A 23,382-nucleotide genomic window follows, 5' to 3' on the forward strand; every position below is an offset into this window, starting at 1 on the left:
AGCTTCTTTGTTTCCATCATTTAACAAACCAGGCCAGCAACAGCCTTACTCTTCATGAGAAATTAAGTGGGTGTGGAAGGAAAGAGGGAAAATAGCAAGGCAACCATTTACAAACTGAGAGCATCCCGGTAAATCTTAAGTGCAAATTAAGCCAGGTGGTTAAAATCTTAACAATTGAACTCAAACATCTAAGGAGACCTATCCTTTCCTCCCCCCACCCACCCCCACCCCCACATCCCCAGTTCTTTTCCAATCTATATTGCTAGGACAATAGGTTCTGTAGCTACTTAATCTCCTTGGAGCTCAGCAGCCTTGACAACAACAGGGTGGAGGAATATACAGACCCAAAGAAAACAGTGGACGCTCAACAACTCTGATGTACCTTAACATCTTTTCCTCCCCAGTTCACACTTAAATCAGAGATGTTGTAGAATTCTACCTTATTTCCCCATCACAAGCTGAGGAGGGGGGGGGAGAGAAACGAGCTTCTCCTACCCACCACACCCCCTTTTCCTTATCAAAAAGAATAATGCCTAATTCGTATGTTGAGATTTGAAGCAAAGACTAACACTAGCTGCTAACAGCATCACCCTAGCAGCAAGAGCATCCTACAGAATCGGCAGGTTGGGAAAGAGAAAGGAAGGATTAAAAAAAAAACACCAATAAAAAAAATACCTGCTACTTAAGAATGGATGAACATTGACATGCCTTGAGATGGTGTATTTCCCATCGTGGTCTCGGCTTTGTTCCTCTGTCTGTCTTCGTTGGTCTGTCTGCCCGTTTGTCTTTCTTTCTCTTGCCGACTGACTCAGGCCCAGTCAACCAGCAGAGATCGGTGGCAGAAGTGCAAGAAGAGAGCGCGAGTGTTTGTGTGTGTGTGTGTGTGTGTGTGTGTGTGTCTGCGTGTACCCGTGCGCGCGAGAGAGCCTCGGAGATAGTACAAAGGAAAGGAATGGGCAAAACACATTAGCTCATGATAGATTAATGTGCTAGGGGAAGACACCCTCTCTCTTTTTTCTTTTCTCCCCCTCTTAAAGGCCCCTACCTTTTAATCAAAGATGGGTGTCTAGCATAAATGCCAGGAGGATACCATAATAACAGTAAATGATAATACCAGGTTGGTGCATAATTATTGCTGTATTCTGGTAGGTCCAGTGGAGGCAACACAACCATGTGGTCACACACAAAGACTATCTGCAATTTTTTTACTCCCTCTTTCATTTATCTTATGTTTCTATTTCTGCCTTGCAGAAAGAAGAACTCTAAAACTGTAATAAGTATGAATATTTTCTTTCTTTAGTTTAATAAATTGAGATAGGGCTTGGAACCTAGGACCATCAGATTAGCATTCTACTATGTAGCACAGCTGTGAATCTATCTACCAAATCATTTACAATACTTATTTTGTTGACATATTCTTCAAGACATAGCTATTACTAAACCATTGCAATCTGCGCAAATTATGTTCCATGTTGATAGGAGAAAACCTTGGCATATATCTCCAAGTATAATCCAACTTTGTAGGGATGCTAAGAAAACAAAGAATTTTTTTTAAAAAAATGGGAAAGAAATCTATGCATAAAACATTCACGGAAAATCGTTACATGCTCAGGAGAGCATTTAAAACCCTTTCTGATACCGATGTTATTACAAGAGTTAATTTTATCAAAAACAAAAAATTAGAAGAGGTGAAGTTTTTAGGAAAAGGAGATTTTTTTAAAAAAAACCAAATTCAATTCTTTTCTTGTAATATTTTTTCCCAAACAACAGTGACAGGTGTCAATAATAAAGTTCCTAGCTATCCATTATTTGACAGTTCAGCACTTCTCATATCTAATTAAGAATATTTAGATCTAGTTTTCTGATTGGAATCTGATGCTTCTGTTCCTTTTGCAAAGTACCTAGAACTTCAAGGTGCACATTTTATTGCCATTTAACAAAACCAAGTTTCTAGCTCTCAGGGTAGCTGAAGAAAAAATGTAAACGTAAAAGCAAGGTAAACAAAATATTTTTTAAAAATCAAATAATTACAGAGATTGAATTTTATCCAAAGGTCTCCAGGACTAGAAAATGGAACATCATTAGAGTTCAGTATTGTTGTAAATCTTTTTTTTTTTAATTTACAGTTTATGTGGATGTGCTAATTTTCTAAAATGCCATACTTGAGGTGTACTAGGATATAGCATAAATCAGTAGGGTAGGGTAGGGTAGGGTAGGGTAGGGTAGGGTAGGGTAGGGTAGAGTAGAGTAGAGTAGAGTAGAGTAGAGTAGAGTAGAGTAGAGTAGAGTAAACAGAACAGGACAGGACAGGACAGGACAGGACAGGACAGGACAAAATAGGGCAAAGTTGGACAGGACCTTGAAGGTCTTTTGTCCAAGCCTCTGCAGGAGAATCTATACTAATTCAGATAAATGGCTGTCCAATCTCTGCTTAAAGACCTCCAGTGATGGAGCATTTAGAACTTCTGAAGGCAAGCTGTTCCACTGGAATGCAGTAAGGTTTGCACTACAGAAAGTAATATTTTGTTTGCATTATAGTGACTAGAGGAAATTATGAATAGATCAGAAAGTATTATAATATGTGATTAGTATCTGACTAATATCTGATTAGTCTAAGAACTTCGCTGCATTTAGTTTTTATGTAGCAATTGTATAGGGGGCCCATGTCACTGGACTCTAGGCAGCATACAATAACAACTAAAACAATATCACAACTATTAAAACACCGAAAAGAATAAAAAATAAGTGAAAAGATTGTGGAAAAATAGCAGCCATCTAAACAAGAATACAACCATCTCACACACTCCCTATGGGATTCCCGAGGTTGTTGAAAACCTTTTTTTTTGAAAGGTTGACAGGGTAGAGCTAACCTGACCTTTCCTTTTAATATATATGCAATTCAGGCTTATCCCATTTTGTTCTTACAAGGACACTTTCACACAAAACACAACGCCTTGACTGTCTCATAGCAATTTCAAAAGGTAAGGCTACCATTCTTAATCTTTCTTACTGTAAGGTCCATGAGACAAAATTGGTGGTATTGTATTTCCAAATAAAGACAACGAACTGTGTACTTAAGAGACCATTTAATCAGCAAGCAGTTAAGAAGAAAATTTAAATCAGGCAACAGCTACATTATCTGCTAAAGTTTGCCAAATATAATATATGAAATAAGACAGAGTTATTAAAACTCCACTTTGTTAAGTTCTTTGAAAAAATACTAGAAACCAATGTACTTGGCAAAGTACATTCTACCTCAAGATCTCTTTCAATGACTTCCCAATATAAGGATAAACATTCTTCTGTATATGTAATAATAGATGGAGTATCAGTTTGGGGGTACTGGCAAATATGTGCTCTTCCTGAAATGCTCTCACCTTGAAATCCATGAGATGCTCATTATTAGACACCTGTTGGAAGTCTAGCTCCTCACGCAGACTTTCCCATTGTAAATGTTATTACTGATTTTATTTTACTTTTTCTCCTTTATGAAATGCTTTCATGCTGTTTGAATGTATTGTACTTTATTATTCTTTTTATTCTGGGTTTTCTTTTTCTTTTTATTGTACTCTGCTTTGAAATACAATCTGCTTTAAAAATATATTAAATAAATAAATAAATTGCAAGTCATGTATTAATGGTATGGCTTGCATAATTTTGGATTTAATTCTGAAAACTTGCTTCAGAGCTCACGGGAGTACAATACTTGAAAACAGCCATATTTCTAGAATCATGTGATTATATTCAACAGCTATCAGGAAAGATACAGCTGCTTTAAAGAGTTGGCAAAATTTATTTATTTATTTTATTTTATTTCTATACCGCCCTTCTCCTGCGGGACTCTGGGCGGTGTACAGCCAGGATAAAACATAGCATATAAAATTTTAAAACATTTTAAAAACAATTAAATAATTTTGGCCCGAATTTAAAACAACCCAATTAAGAAAAAGAAGAATAAGAATAATTTTATTTCTATGCCGCCCTTCTCCCGAAGGACTCAATTAAAACTGAATTCGATTAAAAAACTGAGAGGATGGGATCAAGCCAGCCCAGCTAGATGGAACAAATGTGTCTTCAGGGCCCGACGAAAAGTCCGGAGGTCTGATATCGTGCGTATCTCAGGGGGCAGGTCATTCCAGAGGGCAGGTGCTGCCACAGAGAAGGCTCTCCCCCTGGGGGTCGCCAGCCGGCACTGTCTGGCCGACGGCACCCTGAGGAGGCCCTCTCTGTGCAAGCGAACCGGTTGGTGGGAGGCTATTGGCGGCAGAAGACGGTCTTGCAAATAACCCGGCCCTAAGCCATGGAGCGCTTTAAATGTGATCACCAACACCTTGAAGCGCACCCGGAAGACCACAGGAAGCCAGTGCAGCTCGCACAAATTAATTGACATGACCCAGATGTTTGTAAAGCATTGTATGAAACTTGATTTTTTTTCCCATGTCCAATCAATTTATCTAAGATAAATCACTCTTTTAAGTATTCATCTATATGACACTCCTTTCTAACAAGGATATACAAAGAAAGATTTATTGTGGCTGCTCCATAATCACATTGGAGATTCATCAAAATGGAAGAGTTTGTGTCTTTTAAAAATGATTTAAGTAGGGTAATGGCTCTTAATGATTCTTTACAAAACAATAGCTTTTAAGAGGCTTTACAAAAATATAAGGTATTATAATACCTTAAAAGTCAGTTAGGGGATTTGCACATCAACAAATATGAAAAATGGCCTGATAAATGTAATTCAGTTATTTCTGAGCACAGAATTTAAGTTTCTGTTTTGGAGAACTCTGTTTTTTGCCTCTATAGCCAATGCATTTACTCAGCCTTATTTATGTCTCTTTCCACTAAAATCAAACATGCTTTTAACAGCTTTGCACAATTTCAGTATCAGTGAAGGACATGCATAAAACCTCTGCCATTTGAAGACAGCTACTGAGCCTATTTTGGAAGAATAGAACAATCCTATACATTAGACTCAGATTTGATTTTACTTAAAAAGTCCAAATATAAATTGGCTTTCATATTTGCTTTTATTGCCTGAGTAACTTTTTTGCAGGAGAGCACACCAAGAGAGAAAAGTTTATTGCATAATACTAATGCTTATTCAAAGTGTTTCACAAAAATGTTTTGCTGCATCTCTATAAAATTTCTATAAAATATATTATAAGCTTCATTCTCTGTATATAATACAGAGCAGGGGAATTAGACATGAGAAACATGGAATGACCACATAAGCAAGATATAAACAGAGAACTGCCTACACTCATTCAAAACTCCTATACCAGACCTTTCAAATAATATCTCCTCTTTCAAGAAACCATAACAAACACAGGACAATAACTACTCAACTCAGCACTATTCTTTCAAAGTAAAATATGGAAACAAGAGTATTAGCAATAGCAACCCTCTTCATACAACTTGAACATTTTCTACCATTTGCTGCTTTGTTATTCTAAACTAGTATGCAAGAGAGATTACTTACAAAAAGAAGAACCAATGCAAAATAGGCAGCTAACATTGAGCTCTAGCATAAAGCTGTGGTGATCTGATAACAGGCCTAGAAACTGGTGGCTGCTTAGTTTTCTGTTTCCTTGCATTTGGTGCCTCTAATTTTAGAAGCACATTGAATTCAGGTGCGTACGGCATTTGCTCTTCTTGGGGCTTCCTAGGTGATGAAGTATCCACCTCTGGGAAATGCAAACAATAAAACTAAATTAAAGTTCAGTAAGGCGGGGGTAGAGAGAAGGCTGATTGGTGTGGGAAGGTCTTCCCTGGAGAAGATTCTCCAACCCTAGAAAACAGGTGTGCCTAAGAATGAGGATGCTTATTGTTCTTGCTACCTCTGACTATTCCCTACTAACACGTTTGTAGAACAGACTGAAAAGAAAATACAATAAACTATAGTATAATTGAAAATATGACTCTTGGTGATATGTATCCTGAATGTCTGAACCAATCAAAATGAGTGATAGCAGGCAGAATGAAAAAAATGAAACAAAGATATTTTTTTAAATAACATTTTTACAAAAAAAAAAACCTTAATGTTATTGAAAAACTGCAAGAGAAGGAAAACCAACTTGAATATACCATGAATTGATCAGAACAAGGCATTCAACTATCTGCATTGGACAATCAAGTGCCTAGAAATAACAGGAGTCAGTAGAAACATCTGAAGTTTGTGCAAAGGGACAATGGGAGACAATGGGAGATACATATGCTGGTCAATGGTGATAGATTGGGAAAGGTTAATATCAAAAGAGGAACCTGTCAAGGAGCCTCACTATCTCTGCTACTGTTTGTCACTGCACTGATTCCTCTATCAACAAAACTGAATAATTGTCAAGCATTGCAGAATTCAGCAGATTTAGGAAGCTCCAATGAGTATAAAGATTTATTGCAAGCTTAAGCTCTCTACAAGAACCTGACCAACTAACAGTCAAAAGAAAGAGCAGGAGATAGAAGAGGCATTCAAGGGGGACTGCATTTAGATCTCTTGTGCGTACTCGAGATTTATGAAACATTTGATCCCTACTTCAGGCTCAATCCGGTCATCTCCTACATCAACATCAACGATGTTGACAGAATCTATTTACAAATACAAATAACTGGGTGTGGAATATTGCAAGTACATCAGATAGTTGAGGGCACTGAAAGAATATCTGAAGGATAGGGAAGAAAATGCACTGAAGCTCGTGTACCAGGAAGGCCCACTGACCAAAGTGGCTTACAAGAAAGACCAAATGAAGACCAGAAAAGAGATATGGAAAGACAAACATTAAATGGCTAGTACATTAAAAATAGCAGAGAAAACAGATAATAATACCTGGCAATGGCTACGAGCAGGAAAATGGAAGAAAGAGAAATAAGGGCTAATTCTGGCTGCACAAGATCAAATCCTAAGAATAAATGCATACAAAGCCAGAATTGAGAACATAGCAACAGATAGCAAGTGCTGCCTCTGCAAAGAAGCTGAAATACAGTGGATTGTCTGGTTAGCTGTTGCACGAAGATGACACAAACCGACTATGAGCAATAGAATGACAAAGTAGCAACAATGGCACATTGGAAGATCTGCAAGAAATGCCATTTGCCTGCAGGCAAGAACTGGTGGGACTGTAAAAAAAGAGAGAGTAATGAAAAATGAATTTCTCTGGAACTTTAGAATTCAGACAAGCACTTGCTGCAAAACACCCCAGATTTAACAATTATTGATAAGAGACAAAAAATCTGGATAGCGGATGTGGCAGTACCTGCAGACAGCAGAAGAGAAGAGAAAGAACAAAATATAAAGATCTGTAAATAGAAATAGAATGACTATGGTAAAAGACATCATAGATAGTACCAATAGTAATTGGTGCTTTAGGTGCAATACCAAGCCAACTGGAGCACCACTTCAACACCATTAGCATTGACAAAACCACCATCAATCAATTATAAAAGACAACTTTATCTGGAACAGGTTTTCATCCTGTGACGAGATCTTTAACATCATCAAGTAACAACATCTGCCCATCTCATACCCTTGGGAAGGACTTGATGGGGGGGAGAAAAATGCCGAATCTACTCTAAACATCTGGCCAACTGTGCAAGCAACCATAATAATAATTACTTTGGGGAACATAAGGATAGGAAGTAGTTTAACCCTGTTCTCAGCATAAATTCTCAATGCTAGTCAATGATTTCTGACAACAGCTATGCCTCTTTTTCTAAACAACACCTTGCTATAAATTTTATTAAAGTGCCATTGTATCTTTGCTGCGCATTCAAATGTTTGTTTGTTTGTTTGTTTGTTTCTCAACTGCCCATCTCTGGGTGGTGTATTAATGATATTAATATTTTATTAATGATATATCATTACTAAAATTAAACAAAAAAATTAAAAAAATTAGGATAAAAAAAATGATAAAAACAATATTACTACAAAAAATCAGAAGGTGAAGAATTCCAGCCCCATGATTGTGTGGGCTTCTGTGTTCCTCACACATGGCTACAAATGCCAAAAGATTGGGGGCTTTCGTCACCTCTGAGTACAAGGCAGAGGCAGCAACAGAGAAGGCCCTCTTCCTAAAAATTCTTTGATTGGCAAGGTGTGCAGCATATCTTCCCTGCCTGAACAAGTGGGATGGACTGGTGGGCTGATATGATGGAGTGAAGCCAGTTCTGTAAATAGCCTGGCCCTGTGCCATATAGGGTTTTATAGGTAGTAACCAACACCTTGAATTGGATCCAGAAGCAAATTTGCACCCAGTGCAGTTCACAGAACAAAGATATCATATGTGCCCTTTTTGGATTACTTAGTATGGCTCATGCAGTGGCATATTCTGCATCAGATGAGGCTTCTGTATACTTTGCCCCATGTTCAATGCACTGCTATAGTTCAGTTGGGAGATAATCAGGGGTGAAATCTAGCAGGTTCTGACAGGTTCTGGAGAAGCAGTAGTGGAAATTTTGAATAGTTCAGAGAACCAGCAAATACCACCTCTGGTTGGCCCCAGAGTAGGCTGGGAATGGGGATTTTGCAGTATCCTTCCCCTGGACTGGGGTGGGAATGGAGATTTTGCAGTATCCTTCCCCTGCCACACCCACCAAGCCATGCCCACCAAGGTACACCACGCCCACCAAGCCACGCCCACAGAACCGGTGGTAAAAAAAATTGGATTTCACCACTGGAGAAATTAGGGCATGAGTAGCTGAGTGGAGGGCCTCCCTATCCAGGAAGAGTGTAAATGGTGCATAACGCAAGTTTGGCAAATAGCCATGGTTGCCACCTACTCTTTGAGCAGGACTATGGGTCCAAGATGACTCCCAAATTATATACCAAGTGTGTTTACGGTCATGCAAACCCATCCAGAACGAAAGATAGTAAACTCCTGGATAAAGTGACCCACCCACAGCTACTCCATTTTACTAGGGTTTAGTTGAAGTTATTCCCATCCAGACTCCCATAGCTTCCAGCATAGATTATAGTTTTACTGCAGCTTAAAACATTGCAATGTCTATTGAATAGCAGCAATAAATAGCTTAATAATCTGGCCTCAAAGTTATTCAAAGACAACTCCATGTTTGTATCTGGAAAAATGGAGGTCACTATGTTTACACACATAGAAAATATCAGCTGCTCTATTTGCACATGGACCCCGCATATAATCTGTTATGCTCAGAAATCAATTTATGGAAGGATTCCAAGCCAAGAAGCCAAGAACTATCTATTTTGCTAGCTAAGCAGTCAAACACTTTTGTATTGTAGTGTTTTAACAGACCACCAACATTGTAGAGTCTAGATTTTTAGGAAGACCATAGTGGCAGATAAGGCTTGCCAGGAACTAGAAAATTGGAGAATTCCTGCATCGCACTGAAACCATACAATTCTTATTCCATCCAACACTGTTCACCAGACTTTGCTTCAGATTTAATAGACAGCAAAGTGTAACAGATTTTACTGAACCTTGCAACTGGTACTGAATACCATTGGCTTAAGTGGGGCAGGAGCTAACACTGGTACAATTAGGAAATGTATAAGCTTTACTCATGAACTGAGAGTGAGATGTAGGGATCATCAAGACATAGTAGAGGAGGGAAAACGGAGCAGGTTTGCACTATAAGTGTAATGTAGTGCATGTATTAAAAGAGTCTAAATGTTGCATCCATGTCATTTATTAGATTTGAAGAAACTTTGTCCTGTTTTTTGCAACTAGAATTGTGAGTTGAAAGTTCTTAGGTCGTAAAGAAGCCTAGTTTTTTCTGTATTATTAATAGATCTGCAAATATTTTTATCTATCCTAGGCAAGACTAGGATATTCAGTTGTGTGCATCCTATAAATGAAGTACAGCACGCTGTAATTCAGCCTTCAGGCTGAAAAAATAGTCTTGTAAATAAGCAGGAAGTGTTTAGTGAATCTCCCCCAGAAGGAAATTGACATTTCCAATAGAATTGCATATTGCATATTATTTTTGCATTCTCCATATAAAACAAAAATTAGCAATAATTCTGTGTAATACACAATTGCATACACAAACCTGCAAACATGTATATGGTAATTGGTCTGCTTAATGAGACATAGCAACTTGGTGTGATTTCTTTCCATTCATATACAGATTTTACTAACGCTCAAGCTCCGTTCAGTTGCCCCAACTCTGCCCCGATGCAACGGATTCGAGGTAATCCTCGATTTATGACCATAATTGAGTCCAACATTTTTGTTGTTAAGTGAAACATTTGTTCAGTGAGTTTTGCTCCATTTTACAACTTTTCTTGCCACAATTGTTAAGTGACTCACTGAAGTTGTTAAGTTAGTAAGTTGTTAAGTGAATCTGGCTTCCCCACTGACTTTGCTTCTCAGAAAGTTGTAAAAGTTGATGACATGACCCCAGGACAGCAATAATCAAAGATATGAACCAGTTGCCAATCATCTCAATTTTGATCACATGACCATTGGGATGCTGCAAAAATTGTAACTGTGAAAAATGGTCATAAGTCACTTTTTTCAGTGCTGTTGTAACTTTGAATGGTCAGTAAATGAACTGTTGTAAATCAAGGACTACTCATACAGGGTCGTTAAAAGAATATTTCACACACACACACACACACACACACACACACACACACACACACACCTTGCTGCAAGGAACAGTGTGTGATATTTTATATGAGGTTCCTCTGAACAGAGAAAAAGCCTTAAAGCTATTCATCTTTTGATGACCTAAGTGTATTGTTTTAGAGATATAGAGTTTTGAACAAAAGTGAACGTGTGTGTGTTTTATATATTTAATATCAGTTTATTTTCTAAACAAATCACATTTGTGCATAAAAACATAGCCATGTCCACATTACACTACTTCGTCAGGACACAATTATAGAGACGATAATATGACTAAGGGACAGATGTGTGTAGGCAGCTTGTGTGGGAAGACAGTGGTATACTTGGGACATAGCCTCTTATAAAACTATGAGTCACTCTTAGTTTACCTCACAACATTCAACTCCCCCCCCCCTTTAATATTTATGGTACATTTCATAAGCAGTATTTTTCTTCTGACTTGTAGACGTGTGGGAAAAAATATGTCTAACAGGGCACTCAGGGTAGATCAAATTATCCTACAGTCCAAGGTAACTGTTCTATACAAAGCCAGAATATGAGCTCAGAATATTGCTATGCAGTAGAAGCTACAACAGACTGTGTATAGATGAATTGAGAAAACTCTGAAGTATCTCAAGGAAGAATGGGATATATGTATCAGGTGCATCATAATGCAAAAAGGATTGTGATAGGTACAATGCCTATATGGTGTGAAACCAAGCTATTGGTCTGCAGATGTTAAGTTGGCCCACGATCAAACTCAGTGTTGTCATGCATAAAAATAAAAATGAAGAGTCAACATGCTGAATTAAATAGAGTTTTTTACCACGGTTGTTAGAAGTACAGAGGTCCCTGTGTGAGTTGTAAGGATGTGTGCAACCTAAAAAGAAGAACTCACCAATATCTTAAGCTTTATCTTTGACAATGATGTAGACATCAATCAGTGAGAAATAAAAATAATGAGTAACCAAACTGAAAATAAAATGAACTTTTCCAGATTAATATTTGGTAATCCTGCTTAGTTCAAACATAGCATTAACTTTAAATTTCAGATAATGGTTAAAACTGAATGAGTTCTGAAGGATAAAAAGTTCAGTAACTGTGAGGTTATGACTATGATTCAGAAAACATAAATAAGTCACCTGCAAAGATGAGAAAATATTACATGGACATATAAGTGAATTATGGCATGTAAACTGTGGTGTTTTTTTCAGAAATCAAACCTAAGCAACTGAAGATAATAGAGGCAGAACCTCAGTGGATCTTACTACTTTGCTTTTGTGTTACATGTTTTTTATTTACTTATAAATAAGACAAGAAAAAGAAACAAAAGTATACAAAGAATTGGTCACACATCACAATTTTTCTGCTGACTAAAGAGTTCGGTGTCCCTCAAAGCTAATATTTTCCTCAGTTCTTCTGCTTTTTTTTTTTAAATACAGTATAAGAGGAATATTGTTGTATTGTGGTAAGGGCAGTCAAAATAATTTGCTAAAGATGGTTCTTGAATTGCTTTTGATATCTGGTGGCTCTTACTTGCTCAGCAATATATACCTACTTGAGATTAGATGCCAGAGACAAATTGGGAATTGGAATATACACAAGGAAGGAAACATAATTCTGAAGGCTTTGTAGCTGACTGGGGACTCTGAAGAGAAATGATATTATTGCTTGTACTTAGTTACTCCTTCAAGTATATTTGTAAATAATACAGATCATATCATTGCCAAATGTTTTCAGTCTTCCCATCTGATAAAGTTGTAGCCACTTGCTGAACTGAGTGGTATAAAATAATATCAAACAGAAATATGTATTGGCATATGCAGATCTCTTAATCAAAGTCAAATATGGCTTGAGCCCATTATTAATATATGGCACATCATTAGAGACAGTGGTATTTATATTTATATAGTTAGAAATTAGAACAATAATTAAATGACATTAACAGCATACATAGGTGGGACTAAACTGTCTCAATATCTCTATAAATTATTTTTCCTTTTTTATTTTTATTAGAATTTTTCAATATAATAAAGTATATGCCCCAGAGACAATTTTCTTGTGTGTCCAATCACATTTGGCCAATACAGAATTCTATTCTGTTCTATTCTATTCTATTCTATTCTATTCTATTCTATTCTATTCTATTCTATTCTATTCTCTCCTCTCCTCTCCTCTCCTCTCCTCTCCTCTCCTCTCCTCTCCTCTCCTCTTAACACGTTAAAGGAAAAATAAGAAAAAGAAAAGATAGAAAAAAAGAAAAGAAAGGAAAGAAAGGAATACAAGAAAGAAAATACTGGTAATGCTCAATTTACAACCATTCATTTAACAACAATCTGGAATTACAACAACAGTCACAGAATGGGTGCTTTATGACCTATAAAACACATCTGGCTATCCCAAAATGTTACACCACCACCCAACATTCACATGATTGTGTTCTAGATGCTTGGCAACCTATTCACCCTTATGACAGATTGCTAACCACTCTGCAGTCATGGGATCACTATTTGCAGTCTTCTATGCCAGCTGCCCCAGAAAGTCAATGGGGAAGCTGGCAGGGAAGGTTGCAAGCTCCTGCTGCCTGCTGTAGAGGTGAGATTCCCTCTCAGCAGGCAGCTCTTTGAGAACACAGGAGCTGCCTTGTTTGCATGAAGGGAACCTCAGCTTCACACACATTTTGAGGGCAAAAATCCTGCCTCCTGAGGGAAAGGAAATCCTCCTGCAGGCTGCAGAAATGAAGGTGATATCCCAGAGATCTGAGCTCCAATTCCTGCAGCATCCCAGAGGAGTTCCCCTCCATGCATAGAGGGGAGGGGAACCCTTTCAAAGGGCTGCAGAAATGGATCCTAAACAACCTCTTTGAAGGAATTTCCCTCCATGCAACTGAGCTCCATTCCTTTGGAGGAATTGCCTTCCACAAAATTCCATAGAAGAGCTGCAGAAATAACAACAGAAGAGAAATAGAATTCTGGGAGCCCTGGAACTCAAATAAAGAACCCTCAACAGATCAATAGAACTTGATCCAACCCTACAATCAAGTATCAGTTCAAACTATACACAATAGATTGACAAAGCAGACCAGCCAAAATAATGTTGGCACCAATCCCAACCACCAATCAAGGGATACTTTGCAAGAAGCCTCCAATTATAGTATGCTGGCTTTGAATACTAAAGACAATCTCCATTTCTGAACTGAAAAATCCTTGCAAACTCTTGCAAAAAACCCAATATATCTACTTTGGTATTGATCTCCCTAAGATCGAAGAACCACAAAGTAGGTAAAAATTGTAGTATTTCCAGTCTTTTCTTACATTAAAGATTTAAAAATAACTGTCTTTAAAACATACAGTATAATTGTGAAACGTGCAATGTATAGGCAGTTCCCCAGATTCAGAACTATATGTACAACCCAGTGGTGAAATCCAATTTTTTTTACTACCGATTCTGTGGGCATGGCTTGGTGGGCGTGGTGTGGCTTGGTGGGCATGGCAGGGGAAGGATATTGCAAAGTCTCCATTCCCACCCCACTCTGGGATCAGCCAGAGGTGGTATTTGCCAGTTCTCTGAACTATTCAAAATTTCCGCTACCAGTTCTCCAAACTACTCAAAATTTCTGCTACCGGTTCTCCAGAACTTGTCAGAACCTGCTGGATTTCACCCCTGGTATAACCCTATTACTATCTAAAACAGTTTGAGTGACGAGGCTATAGGAAGGAAAGATGAGACCTACAGTTCATGTTTGTTAATTTGTTTGTTTGTTTGTTTTTGCTCCTATCTGAAACAGCCAATACTGTGGATCAGCAAAGAAGTTTTTTAAAAATGCACCATAAAAACATCAGTACACAGATAAGTGAATTTATTTATTTATTTATTTATTTATTTATTTATTTATTTATTTATTTTATTGAATTTCTATACCGCCCTTCTCCCGAAGGACTCAGGACGGTGTACAGCCAGAAATAAAACCATAACAATATAAAAATTAAAAGCAATTTTTAAAAAAATTAATGGGGCATTATAAACGAAAGGAGGAAGCTATTAATATGCTGCCACCATTTTTAACAACAGCCAGTATGTGTAAATGCTCTGTTTAAAAAACTATAGGAAATTTGGTAAAATGGGGGGGGCGGGGGTAAATCCTGGCTGTTTTATAATTCTATCGATTTATACATAGCCTTTTTTTTTCTTATGGCAACCATGCCAAAAATACATTACATGATGAAACTTACCTGACAAAAATTGTAATTAAGACCAAGCACTTAATATAAGACAAGATATTTTTACTTTATTTATATGCCCATTATTTGTATACTAGCAGAAGTATGGGAATTCTAAATAGTTCACACAACCAAGTCATTAAAAAAACATTAAAAGCGAGGTAATAGCTATAATAAAAAATAATAATCCCTATAATTTAACTAGCATGCTGCTGATCAAATGTCACATAAAGCACAGATATCATTGTCAGCATGTTCGTCAGAATGCATTTGATGAAAAAATTATGGGGGAAAACTTGTTCAGGAGATTTTGTCAGGCCCAAAGAATTGGGAACAACATGAGGAGTTACTTCAGAGTAGATTCTTTATTGTTGTTCACCTATTGTTGCTCATCTATAGATAGGAATCTTGCCAGACTAAAGCACTAAGCAAAAGTATTACACATACCCTATGAAAGACTAGGGAAAGTCCGCCTGCACTCTCTCTTGCATATCCAAGATTCCAAGTTGAGTTGCTTCTTAGTTCCTTGGGAAAGACCCTCTCCCTCCTGGGATTCTGGACCACATTTTACTACAGACTAAGACTTAATGTACCCCTTCCACACCCTTAGCCCATTCATCTTCTCAACTGGTGGAAACCAAAGTATTTCTTCCTATATAAAAACAATAAGCATTCTAAAGCCAACTTGAAAGAAACAGACCCAGAGTTAACTGGGACTTACACCATTTAGGACTTTGTTGATAAATACCAGGATCTTGAATCTCAGAAATCTATTGACAGCAAACGGTATGCCCAGTATGAATTTATTTATCACATTTATAGGGCCAACCACCTCACAGAAAGCAACTCTGGGCAGCATACAGCCATCAAATAAAACAATTATTATAAAAATAGAAAAAGCCATTATTAGAAATGAAAATATTATGAAAAATTTAAAATGTGGAAACTACACAGAGAAAGTAAAAATATGGAGCCATCTCAGGTCTATAAAGCAAAGGACAGCTCAAATAAGATCGTAAGCACAGTCACAATTTCATTGAGTGACCATTTTGCTTAACAACCAAGTTGTTGGTCCCAATTGTAGTCATGAAATGGCGACTATCTGTATGGCTTCCAGCTCTGTGGGAATGTTAGCAACTTTATCAGCTAAATGCTTTGTTGACATGTCATAGTACTCCAAAGGAAAATTTGCTGACCACTTAGAGAGTGCTGTAAAGTGCAGTATATAAGTCTGCTATTGCTAGTGATATTAATACAATAAGAGGGAGAAATACTACTCTTTCCCACACACTTACCATTATAGCAAAAAATATCAATATGGACTTATATCTGAGAGTTATAGTAACTCCTTGTTTTTTGTCACAAGTGCCCCAGAGTCCTGCAGTAACCAAAGAAGTCTCTTGGAACCTATGGTAAGAAGAAACCTATCAGGCTGCCGATGATTTGAGGCTCAATACTTCTATGGAATAATTGCTGATGCTATCACTGGGAAACTCTGCAAGCACTTACTGTAATCTAATGGATCCATAAGACACCTGTCAGAGATCCTCTTAATTGATTCCTTACCCACATAAAGGTCAGTTTTGACACTAGCCACAGATTGAATCAGAAGTGACCCACTTTTGATAAAGGACAAGTAATTACTGTAAATCCTTTAGATTATATTTGGTCTCCAAATGAAAACTAGATCTAACACATATCCACTTAGTTGGGTTGGATCTGAGAACAAGTGGGACTAGCTATGGTTGTCATGGAGACTAGGAACTCCAGAGTTATCCCTGGTCCCAGGTTGTTGGCTGTAGTCTTTCTCTCAGGTCTAATACACTGGCAGCAATTGTGTGAATAGGCTTTTCTGAGAACAGCTATTAAAATAATGTAAATTTTACATGCCTCTTTATATAAACACGGCTCAGACAACTAATTAACCACTATAGGCTCACTCTGATCCTGCATATAAAACAAGCCACTCATTCCATTGGTCTCAGATATGCAACCACAGCCCTTTGGGATATGATCAATTGACCCAACCGCTTAGTCTCTGTGCTTCAGCAGAAGCCTTAATAACTGTTAAATAATGCATTTCTTGGCAGATGTTGGGAATCAGAGCTATCAGACTGAAAGAGCTGCTTTGTGTATTTGCTACAGTGTGCTGTCACAAGAAAAGAGTTCACTGCTTTGTTGCTTATCGTCTTCCCACTAGAATATGCCGAGAAACCAACAGTCCATCATTGAGCTGGTCCATAGCTAATTTCCACTGGGATCAAGTGTATTGGAAAACTCACACAGATGGAGTTGGCACTGAAAAGATCTCTCTCTCTTTCTCTCTAGATTTTACATCTTTTGCCCACTATTCTTCTATTGGACCTGTAGGCAAAAGAAAATAAATTAAAATGTCAGGGAGGAAAAAAAAAGTTACCTCTACACTCAGCCAAATTTGACCCAGATACTGAAAAGAGGGAAGAATAAATTACATACAGGAGGGACAGCTCTGTTCTTTATTCTAACCAAGAATATAATAAATAAGTAGGCTTTGTGTCCTCTGCCATACCTTCCATTAGAGATTCTGTCCATGTAAGGAACAACTACACTACAGGGATTATAATATATTAAGCAATATCTAAAATTTCCAACACGGATTTACCGAAGCAAGAGAAAGATAATCATGAGGATGTTTCTGTAGAAGTGCTCTTTCTACACCTATAAACATTTGTATGAATGCAGAAGCTTTGTGGTGATTTCTATAATTTACATTTTTACAGATCTGTGAATTTATCATTCAAAATTAGAAACCTAGAAGGATGCATGCACACACATATTTCAAAATGCTTATAAAAGTAATAGATCACAAATTTGAACAATGCTTAAATAAAACAACTAACTTAAATATATCTAGGGGGAGGGAATTAAAATTTGACCCCTACAACATACAAAAGACCCCAAAAGTTAAGGGCATAAATTTATGTGGATTACTTTTGCCCTATTCCTTGAGCACATAACATTTCCAAAATTAGATATAGGATTCCTGAAATAATAACACAAATAGACATAGATACATAATCTGTATTATAATAAAACAGTGTTTTATTTATTAATTTATTTTATTTTAACTAGATTTATATGCCGCCCTATCTCCATAGGACTCAGGGTGGCTCCCAACAATTAAGATATACAATCTCAATCCAAGTAAGAAACATGTTAAAATACATATTAAACGCATATTAAAATACATTAAAAATCAAAACCCCATCAGTCCAGGCTGGGCAATTTAAACAGCCATGTTTTTAGTTCGCGGCGGAAAGTGCGAAGGTCAGGGGCCAACTGGAGCCCCCGGGGGAGTTGATTCCAAAGGGTGGGTGCTCCCGTAGAGAAAGCTCTACCTCTGGGGGTCGCCAGCCGACATTGTCTAGCTGACGGCACCCTGAGTAGGCCTTCCCTGTGAGAACGCACCAGACGATGGGGAGCTGTTGCTGGTTGCAGATGGTCCGACAGTTTCCCCCCCTTTCAAGAAAAATCCATGATGAATTACCTACTCTAAATAATTGTGGTGAAAATAATCTTCCCTGGTACCAAGACAGGTCAGCTATAATTTTGAAGAAAGCAAGCTAAAGGTAGAAGCAATAAAATGAAGCAAACTGCTCACTTGCCTTAAAGTAATTCTCTAACCTGGATGGGCGTGTCCATAAGAATGTACTTGGGATTTCTGCTCAGTTCCCGGATATTTATGGTACCATATTGCAAAAACTTTATTTTATCATGCATGCTGTTCAACATCTATATGAAACTGTTATTATTTGGAGATTTAGAGTAAACTATCAGCAGCAACAGCAGCAGCAGCAGCAGGAGCAGGAAGATAATCTTGCTCTATCTCTTCTTTTGATCTGATCCAGGGATTCTGTGTAATTGTTGAACTAGTGCCTGGCTGTATTAATGCACAAAGAAAGAAGTGGTGTTTTATCATTTATCTTTGCAGGTGAATGGAGTTGCACTGCCCTGAAGGTTTGAATATGTAACTTGTGAGTGCTCTTGGATCCATTTTGATTTCAATCAGAGGCACAGGTGATTTCCTTGACATGAGGTAACTTCTACCAGGATATGCTGGTAGACCAGCTATGACCCTATTGGGCCTGAGGTAGACAGTGGCAATCAATTTCCTGGTAACTGCTTTAGTTACTACAGGGGTTCAGACTTCATGTGAAGTCAAAACAGGCAAGATGTGGGATTTAGCATCACAATCAACCCCTTTTCCTTTTGGGTATGCATGCATGGACACGTATAAAAGGGATAGGACTTATATTGCAATACCATTTAACCTGCTTTCACACATATACATTTAACCTGCTTTCATACACATATTGCAAATAGCCTAAGGTTCTTAAGGTAACCACCAGAGGCCTTGCTAAAAGTACCCCTTAAGTTAAAATATGGTGAATGGCTATTTAGAAGAAACATTTTTAGTGGTAGTCTCCGAATTTTGGAATGCTCCCAGAGATACCCTTGGCATCAGTATCTTTCTGATTTCAGAAAAGGACACTTATAGTCTTCCAAATCTTTTATTAATATATTAATATTCCTATGATGTTTTCAAAGTGTTTATTTCTGTTATTATTCCATTTTGTTTTAATATTTTATTGTTTTTTTATTTGGTATGTTTTATATAATATTTTAATGTACAGTATTATTTCTACCAATTGTTTAACTCACAGTTTGAAATTATTGCATTTTGTTTTTTAATGGGAAGTTGTATAAAATTGTTTTAAATAAATAATAATAAACCCAAGCTTCTGAAAAACATTGTTCCCTACTATAGCTTAATGAGAAATGCATCTCTGCTCTGTAACAGGTGGCATACCATCTTACTAGACATACAGCCAATCAACTAAAAATACCTCTATCTCATCACATTTTTGGCTTAAGTCTATTATTAATACCAAGCACAAGTATTTATAAGTGGTTTCAGATTTTAATTAAAATACTTATTACTACTTTAAATTCTAAATGTGTTCAGCACTAAGAGGGATGAGTTCCTATGAAATATGTGAAAGAAGTCATGCTTCATCAATTTAAGATTCAGTTGCTCAGGCCCTATTTTAATGTAACCTACTATGAGTCCTAGTTTTCCTCCTTGGTTCGTTAATTTTCATGATGTTTCTCTTAGACTATTACCAAAAGCTCTCTCTTTCTTTTTGGTTGATTTTGATACACAAGACTCCAAAGAGTTGGAATATTTCACAAAGATACTAACTTTCCACTGACATGATAGAAAATTGGCCTGACATGTTTGTAGTAACAAAATACAAAAAAACATAAGTATGGAGTTATTAGAAGAGACCTTAGAGTCTTCCAATCCAATCCTTTGCTCAAGCAGGAAATCCTATACCATTTCAGAAAAATGGTTGTCCAATCTTTCTTAAAAAATCTCCAGTGCTGCAGCACCTAGGATCTCTGGAGGCAACTCATTCCACTGATTAATTGTTCTAACTGTCAGGAAATTTCTCATTAGTTCTAGGTTGGTTCTCTCTTTGACTAGTTTCCATCCATTGCTTCTTGCCCAGCCTTCAGATGCTTTGGAGAATAGGTTGACCCCCTCTTCTTTGTGGCAGCCCCTCAAATATTGGAATGCTGCTATTATGTCACCCCTAATCCTTCTTTATTAAACTAAACATAGCCAATTCCTGCAATCGTTATTCATATGTATTAGCCTCCATCCCCTATCATCTTTGTTGCTCTTCTCTGCACTCTTTCTCAACATCTTTTTTACATCATGGCAAACATAATTGGATGCAATATTCCAAGCGTGGTCTTACGAAGGCATTATAAAATGAAATCAACACTTCATGTGATCTTGATTCTGCTCCTCTGTTAATTCTGCCTAGGACAGCATTGGCTTTTGTGGCAGCTGCAGACATTGCTGATTCATATTTAAGTGGTTGTCCACCAGGACTCCAAGATCCCTCTCACAGTTACTATTATTGAGCAAGGTACCATTCTATTCTATACCTATGCATTGTTTTTCTTGCGAAAATATAGAATATTACTTTTCTCATCATTGAATTTCATTTTGTTAGATAGGGTCCAATGTTCAAGTCTGTCAAGATCCTTTTGTATTTTAACCCTATCTTTGGGGGTATTGGTTATTCCTACCAGCCTGGTGTTATCTACAAATTTGATAAGTTCTCCTTCTATCCCCTCATTTAATAGCTGAAAGCTATTGAAATTATAATATACTACAATAACTGAAGTTTTAATAAACTTATCTGGAAGTTAAAATAATAGGATAATTGTTAAGGCTATAATATCTTGAGTAAACATAAGAGTCACCAAGCATAGAGTTGTTGGACAGATATCACTAAGCTGCTCCAACTTCACTAAACTGGAAATCTAGATATTTAGACACTTAAATTTGGAGAAGTATTTCAACATCATCCACACTTCTTTGGTTGTATTTTTGTTTTGTGGGTGTTGGATTGAGGGAAGGCACACAATCTTCACCTTAATGGTTTTGGGACCTTCAAACTTGGTAATGATAAATTAGGAAAAGACCAATCTAGCTAGTGTTTTTTTAATATGTAATTTCACTAAGTTTTAATAATAAAAATATTACTAACCAAATCAGAACACAGGAAAAAGCAAGGAAAGAATAGAAAAAGATGGACATGCAATAAAAAAAGAATAGAGATAGAAAAAAAGAGCAAGGTATAAAGAAAGGTATAAAGATATACAGGTAGCCTTCAATTTATCACCAATCACTTAGTAGCTGATTGAAATTATGATGAACCTCCCTGGGGTACTTACAATCCAGATTCAAAGTTCTGATGCTTCTCCTCACATGTCTGGACTTGGGTGCTCAGCAACCAGGCTGCATTTACTGACATTTTCCTCATCCCATGATCTGTGTTTTTTTTACTTCCAGTTTTTGGCAAAACCACTGGTTCGCTTAACAATTAACATTAACATTAAGTGGCATCCACTTAATGACTGCAGATTTCACTTAATGATTGCAATGATTTGCTTAATGACTGCTGCAAAAAGGTCATAAAATTGGGTTGGCCACATGGATGGCCTGATTTACAACCATTGTGAATTACAACTGTGATGGGTAGGCTCCATTACAGTCATAATTCGAGAACTATCTGTAAATAAGTAGTTTCCAATGCTCCTCACTGCACTTATAAGTACATTTTAGCCTCTCTCTCTCTAGAGCAAAGGTGTCAAACTCAAGGCATCACGTGATGTATTGCAACTTTTTACCACTTCGCTAAACTGGGGATAGGTGTGGCCAGTGAGTGACACATCCAGCCTGTGGGCCACAAGTTTGACACCCTTGCTCTAGAGTTATCTCATGACTCTCTTCTTTCTGCAATAAGCCTGTCTAATCATCAAAACCATAAATCACAATTTCGGTGGAGGTGTTAGGGAAAAATGTTTTTAGAGGGTTTTCACTCACCAATAAATGTAGATTCTGTTTTTCTCAACCAAGTCAGTTTATCCATCTCAGCAAACTCTATCAATTTTATAAATAATTTCTCCAGGGTAGATAACCCCAAATCTTTCCATTTTTCTGTTTACAATAATTTTGCCCTGGTAATCATATATTGAAATACTCTTTCATGGATGGCTGTTTATCCATCAATCCTAAAAGGAAACATTCTGGCCTCAATTGAGTATTAATCTTTAACATCCACTAGCCTAGCTCGTACTGACAGTCTGTGATCTGCTGTATGCTGCCTCCATTTGGGGAACTTAGGTAAATTTGTTCTATGAAGAAAAAAATTATTCTGAAGGAAAATGTAGTGACAGAATTTTTGTACTGCAAAGATACGGAAGGAATAATTTATCTTTCCTTACTGGGAATAAGGCAAAAGAAAAAGCTAAATTATTATGAATATTGTAAAAAAAAAAAAATCTTCCAAACCAGAAGAGCAGGTTGATGATGCAGAAACTCATTTAAAGAATTTCCTTTCTTTGAGATTTTCAGGTAAAGGGTAGAATCACAATGGATGGGACCATCACAAAGAGGGAAATTGCCAACTTTTGGTGGGGTTTGCATTTAGGGTGTCTCTTTGTTTTTTAAAACTGTATTGAATCTGTTCGGAACTGACTTTATGACTTTTATTTGCTTCCACCTCAAATGAAGCAGGAAACCACTGCTGAGTTTTTACCAGAATGAACTTTGGGAGCTGAAAAAAAAAAAAAGGAGGAATGGTTGTATGGGGCCTCTTATTTGATGAAAGTCTGCTAAAATAGGGAAAAAATGAACTGAAATGTAGGTGATAGAAATGAGTTTGTTTGTTTGTTTTTTTGTCAATACAGTTCACATGTGTCAGATAATATATTTGATTCTGACAATAGCTTTATGTTCCGATGGGAAATAATTATTTTAAAAAATAAAAAGGAATGAATTGGAAATATTAGCTCGAAAGAGAAATCCTGGATTCACATTCATATCCTTTGCCCTTTAAAGAAATCACTTTCTTTCCCCACCCCCCCTTCCTTTGCCTCCAGCTTCAAGATGGAGAATAATTACCCTTCTCACAAGGGAGTCAAGCAGCCTCATTAATGGTTTGTAAAGTGCTTGGCAATCA

General features: G+C 37.1%; 1 protein-coding gene across 2 annotated transcripts in view; it reads right to left on the reverse strand.

The window, feature by feature from the left end:
* SRCIN1 (SRC kinase signaling inhibitor 1) overlaps positions 1-987 on the reverse strand; it is a 305,422-nt gene extending 304,435 nt beyond the window's left edge. Inside the window, exon 1 of one of the 2 annotated variants that reach the window (XM_034415636.2) lies at positions 709-987. In XM_034415636.2, coding sequence (XP_034271527.2) covers positions 709-730 — 22 coding nt within the window. In that variant the 5' untranslated portion in view covers positions 731-987. Of the gene's footprint in view, positions 1-675 lie in introns of both variants that reach the window. The other variant, XM_034415638.3, reaches the window with a different exon arrangement.
* Between the last annotated feature and the right edge of the window lie 22,395 nt (positions 988-23,382).

Source organism: Pantherophis guttatus, chromosome 4, assembly GCF_059756535.1.
Source record: "Pantherophis guttatus breed Tessera chromosome 4, ASM5975653v1, whole genome shotgun sequence".
Taxonomy (NCBI): domain Eukaryota; kingdom Metazoa; phylum Chordata; class Lepidosauria; order Squamata; family Colubridae; genus Pantherophis; species Pantherophis guttatus.